General features: G+C 46.5%; 1 protein-coding gene across 2 annotated transcripts in view; it reads right to left on the reverse strand.

Annotated features, from left to right (window-relative positions):
* The window catches only part of LOC126531693 (uncharacterized), an 88,853-nt gene extending 87,123 nt beyond the window's left edge, over positions 1-1,730 (reverse strand). The window contains exon 1 of one of the 2 annotated variants that reach the window (XM_055071386.2): positions 1,317-1,730. In XM_055071386.2, the coding sequence (XP_054927361.1) occupies positions 1,317-1,419 (103 nt within the window). In that variant the 5' untranslated portion in view covers positions 1,420-1,730. The remainder of the gene's footprint in view (positions 1-1,316) is intronic. The other variant, XM_050179360.3, reaches the window with a different exon arrangement.
* Between the last annotated feature and the right edge of the window lie 4,270 nt (positions 1,731-6,000).

A 6,000-nucleotide genomic window follows, 5' to 3' on the forward strand; every position in this document is an offset into this window, starting at 1 on the left:
GACGAGGTGCTTATACTTACACTCATCACATACTGGAAAATTGCATGATAGGTTCTCCTTGACTAACTCTTTACCGTAGTTTCAAGACTAAGCGCGTCTCATCGCCAGTGTAATTCATGCAATATGTGGAAGAGGTTCTGATTCCAAAACAAGGACGCCAATTTTGCATTTGCATACTGCCATTGGACACCATCACATTCTACTGGTGCGAGGCAAATGTTGAGCATCCTGCACAGGAAATTCAGTTTTTCTTGGTCTAGCGCGACATAAACACCGCATGTCTAATTCGTAAGACCATAATGAAATGACAGGTCTTAGTAAAAATGGCTGAAATACTGAAAAAAACCTAATTAACGTGTAGTGAAATATACAAAAGCCTTTCACCACCCTATGTGCAGTGATGCTGTAGGTAAAGCACTTGCGCCTTGAAATCTTTAGACGCTGGTCTTTCAGCCCCAGTTAACGTTCTTCTGTTAGGAGCAGCCAAACGGTATATAGCACCAATAAGAAGAGTGTCTTTGTTTACGCAAGAATAGCCTCGAGATCTATGAAAGGGCAGGGCAATGTACTGCACTTCTAACAACGCATCTCGTAGTCTGAGTTGACCACCCAGACCTACAAGAGGAGCTTCCAATTTACAGTGCCATCTAACTATTTTTTCCGTCCACTCTTGCTTCAAGTGGTGACTTCATCTTGAGCGGTGTGGCGACACCGAGTAATGGTTGTAATCAGACACGTCTATAGCAGGTGTACTATGCCACTTTTATATGTCTCATGGGTAAAACATGTATTTCGATTTGCTTCACGAGTACTTTATTGAGCGTTTTGATCACGCGTGCTGCACAACAAGGCAGCTACCAGAGATGTCCAATTACTCCTGTTCTACTTCAAACAAACGTACTGAATTTCTGCAATGCTGCTCATCTTATCAGACCGTGTAATTTTGCGCCGCACTATATAATTGCAGTATTGTTATGTACAGTATATTTGAGTGTTTCACTATCTTCTTCCTGACTTCCGCGCAGTTTAAGCGCCTTAATTCTGCCAGATATCTTATTCCAGTACCCCCGGGTAATCTGAGAGCACTGAAGTGTTTTTCCCGTTGCGACGAATGTCCCCTTCACGTATATCTCGATGCGAATTGTTTGTGCCTGGCTAAAGGCGCGCCAGTGGGCGAGACGACAGTGACGTTATCTGCGCGTAATGGCCCAGTGCGAACCAGGGGCAAACCAGACTCAACACTGTCCACGACGGGCACATTAAACCACCCGGCAACACCCGTCGGACCACGCTGCCCCCTCGTGCGTCTGACTCACCTTCGACGAGGGCGGTTATCCACAGCAGCCGGCAGCAGAGAAATCCCCCCAACGTGGGCACGCGCCGACGGGCAGTCCCGAAGCAGTAGTCCGGTCTAATCATTACAAACAGCACTCTATTTGTTTTCTTTCGCTCTCTCCGGTGCCACCGAAGCTCACGTCTCCGAGCGGGCTCCACGCGTGGACAACGCCGGCGGGTGTGTCGAAGAGCGCGCGCGCTTCAAGCCGCGCAGCGACCGCTTCGTTTTCGCCTCTCTTCCCGGCGGCGTTCCTTTTCTCCCGAAACGGCGCAGCGGCAACGGGAGTGTGGCCGGCGGGGGAGCGAAGGAGAAAAAAGGCGGGCCGGGCCAGTACGCTCTCCGCTCCCGGTTCCGGCGCGTGTGGCGCGCTCGGGACGCCCAAGTCGTCGCGGGTTCCGAAGAGCCCGAGACGCGGGTCAGGCGCGTTGGCGTCGGCGCCAGTGGCGCCGGCGTGCGGTAGCGGCGGTTGGGTTCGACGCAGCGGCAACAAGCCGGCCGAAAACGGGACGCTCGGCTTCTCTCGCTCGCCAGCCCCCCCCTACTCCTTGGCATTTTCTTTTTTCTGTGTTTTTTTTCTTGCTCTCTTGTTTTTCCCGCACGCGACCATGCGAGGCGATTTCGAAGGAGAAAAGTCCGGTGAGATGAAAACGTGAGTAGGACGAACAAAGCTCTAGCGAACCGCCGCGTTAACTCAATCGCTACCGCGATTTACTGTTAAACACGACGTCGCGAGTACGATTCAGGGTCACGGTGCCTATAATACGATGTAGGCGCAATGCAAAGGACGCCTCCTATACTTTCATGAAGACACACATTAAAAAAATGCGGAAGGTCAAAATTATTTCAAGACCTCTGTAACGGCTTTCCCAACAACTAATACAGTGTTTTTAAACGGTTAAAACAGTCAATCAATTAATCAATGGGAACCCTAGCGTTTTGTAGGTGTTGGTACTCTCCTTGTGTATTTGGCTACTTCAAATTTTGTCATCGGTAAAAGTAAACTAAATCTACCAAGTCGCTATTGTTTTTATTATAAACAACGATGAAAAGGACTTGAATCTATATTTCCGAATGTTCCAACGTAGAACAAATGCAGTACGCATTTGGTTTGTTGGATTAGGAAGTAACAATTACGACACGTGGCACATAATGGCCGATTGCAGTTCTCGCTAGTTATTCTCCATTAAACAAAAGGCGACTTCTGTCCTCCTTCAAGATTCAATCGTGATGGCGAAATGAAGTTACCCGCAATCCTTTTCAATGCTAAGATTAATGATAATCGTGACAAATTTATTTATTTATTCACAATACCTTACAGACCATTGAAGGGCATTGAGTAAGGGGGGCAACAGTATTTAAATGATAAAAAAATAGCTAAGTGCAACATCGTTATACAATATTACCACGCAACGAAATCAGGTTATCGCAGAATTCTTCACAATTAGTTATGGATGAAATGCGATCCGGAACACCGTTCCAATGTGCAATAGCTCTAGGTAGTAGTGATGAGTTAAATGCTTGCGTTTCACCATGAATGCGCATGAAACTAAGTGCTTTGTGAATCCGTCGAGATGTGCGCACAGGAGCATGAAGTGGCAAACAATCAAATTTATTACCATAAATGAGCCTGTGAAACAGACATAAAAGAGCAATGACGCGGCGATCTTCCAATGACTGAAATGCAAGGCCTTGTTTTATTGCACGCCATATTCACGAGCGCCTTCTTAGATAGAGTTAACCGTTAGTTATCTCGCTAGTTGTTATCTCGTTAGGCGAACTTATCACTGATGGCCAGCCTGTATCCATTACACACGGGTCAAGAGGACACCAGCTGAGCCATGCGAAGCGCAAACGGCGTAACAATCGCTGAATTGTTTTCTCCGATGAAGTAAATATAATGAGTTTAACCCGGCAAGCTTGCATTTGGAGACTATACTTGAATACCAAAAAATGCGTGTCATCATATCATGTGCAGTAAACCATAATCAACAATGATATCATAACAAAAACTCAGTGCCCTTCCACTCTGTGAAGAAGAATGACCAGCGATGCTCTGTATGTGGGCCCCTAATGGCGAACTGCACCTCCACCGCGGGTCGGCCCGGTATTGCACTGTCTTTTGGATCGGCTCACAAATGGGGAGTGCTTAACGCCTGCTTCACCTCCACCACGGGTCGGCCCGCCATTGCACTATCCTCGGGATTTTTTCCTACACGCGGACACAATAGTGGAGAAAGTGGCCCTTAACAGCTTCGCTGTAAACAATTCCGCAACCTGCGGAATTGTGTCTTATAATTCCCTTTTTAAATTATTCTTCGGATAACAACTACATTAAATGCGCTGCTTCTACAAATGCAAACACGTTTTTCGCACTATATCTTGTCATTTGTTTGTAGGTGGGAGGGGGGCTGGGCGAGATTGTGATGATAAAATAATGTGTTAAATTGGGAGCACAACTTTCTACTGCGGGCATTTATCACTTCTTTCTAAATCGCCAATCAGAATGAAGTCCTCACTTTTACAAGCTTATTTCGAACGCTTCGTGCATTGCTTCAGCGTTGTTGTATCGCACAGTGGCAATGCTCTGCCAGATATATCGCACATAGGAAGCTGAAGATCTTCCCATCATGTTTCATTTCGGCTCACATGGTTATTTAAGTAATAGTCTGTTTGTGTCTTAACTGCTGCATCATTTCTACATTAAATAAAGTTAGAAGCTAAAGCAAATACTCCTTACAAAAATTTTTTTCAGATATCGGGATACCAGAGCGAGACGTGTTTGCTTATAATGATGATTTTATAATATTTATTGGCATCTCCTTGTAAACGAGGCGATGACAAATATGTAGTGACCTATGATGCTTAATCAAATCAGGCTTTACTGTACATATTGCAGGCTAACATTCTGCCTGTCTCTCCTTGATCTTTTCTTTCTTCATTAAGACTTGTATCTCTATACTGCGTAGTTACCTATGCCTGTAACGACTCCGGTTTTATAAATATCTTCCCTGCCTTTCTCCCCCTACACTCTAAACGTCTCTTGTTTATCTAGACTCCTAGCCAGTTAATCCTTCGAGCTTTTTTCTTTTAATCCCAGTGCTTACGTTACCTACGGGTCTTGCAGTGTGAATATCTTGGCATTCCCTTGTGATGTGTGCTAATCAGTCTCCAGAATTTCCCAGCAGCAGACTCATACCACATCCTGCGGTGAATATTTGCTTCTGTATGTTTTTTTTTATATACTCAGGCAAGCAGCTTGGGCCTCAAGCAGCAAGGCACTACTCTTTGTACTATCGTAACGATTTCTTCCTCCTGGTTTCTTCCTTGCTTAACCGATGATTCAGCACCAGTAAAAGTAGTTATAATGTTCTCCAGGAGTCGGTAAGAAAACATTTGTAGGAAATATCAAGTTATTGCTGCCACTGCCCTTAAGTTCTCGTAATTGACTTTGCCTTGTCTGACCAATTCGTTACACTGACGACGACCGTTGCCATCGTCGACGGAACACAACGACGATCTTTGTCGGCGTTAAGGCATCTGGTCATCCCCAGCTTCGCTTTTGCTACAGCATAACTAAAAAGAAAGCTTCTCCACAACCGCCTCCACCTGCACGAGCATATACATGGCAATGAAGCAGTGTGCATTTGGGAGCCGAGTGTGATAACCACTGAGCTCTCGCGCAAGTTTATTTATTGCTATAGCAATTGTATGGACACTCCAGGCGCATTTCTGGCGTCGCCGTCACCGTGATGTTCCGTATCAAGTCCAAAGGCCATAGCCTCGTCGACGCGTGCAGTATGCTGAATATTCCAGTGAAAGCATGCAAGGGTTAGCCGACGATAGCGGCTCAATCTGGCGCGCAAAAGGGAGGAAAGCGGGGAGAATGCGCGCCGTCTTCCGTCGCGCGCAAGGCACCAGGGGAGGGGATGGGAAAGTGGGGGAGGGGGGGGGGGCGTTCAACTCCATCGGCTGCAGCGTATGGCGCGGCCCCGCAGGCCCTATCTTGAAAGCGATCTGCGGTGAGTACACAGGGCGCCGACTGCCGATAGCTGCGTGCACGCTTGTGTTTTCGCTGCTTAGTTTGCATTGAAGCGAGAGGCAACACGAAGGTCAATTCGGTCGCGGCTGCTGCCGCGCTTCCTCAGTCAATCGCTTTGAAAGCGTGTTTCTGCGGTCATTGAGTGAGATGTGTTCATATTTACTTGTGCGCTCCTAACACCATACTTGGCATGCTTGTTAATTTAGGTAGTAAGCATATCTGTCTACTAATTTGCTATCGCAATCGATGCTTCGCCTTTCGGGCGCAACTGCGACTTCTTTTAAACAAGGAAACAAAAACGTAGCACTTGCGCTAAACGTATCAAAAGTCAATGCAACGCATTGCGTTCCACACAGATTCCGACAGTAGTGCCCTCTGTGCAAGTATTTTGGACGCCGGAACGAGTAACATTATAGTGGACGTGGATTATATTATATTCATCGGGTAGAAATTGTTCTTGTCAAGAATGCACTGTATGCGTGCAATTCTTTGTTGTCATGCTCGCGAAAACAGTGTCGGCGGCACAACCGAGGCGCACACGACAACGACGATGATAAGCTTCAAACATGACAGATACCCACAATAGAAGATGCAGAAAGAATAAGATAGTTGGTAAAAAATAGTG

This window comes from Dermacentor andersoni, chromosome 5 (assembly GCF_023375885.2).
Source record: "Dermacentor andersoni chromosome 5, qqDerAnde1_hic_scaffold, whole genome shotgun sequence".
NCBI lineage: Eukaryota > Metazoa > Arthropoda > Arachnida > Ixodida > Ixodidae > Dermacentor > Dermacentor andersoni.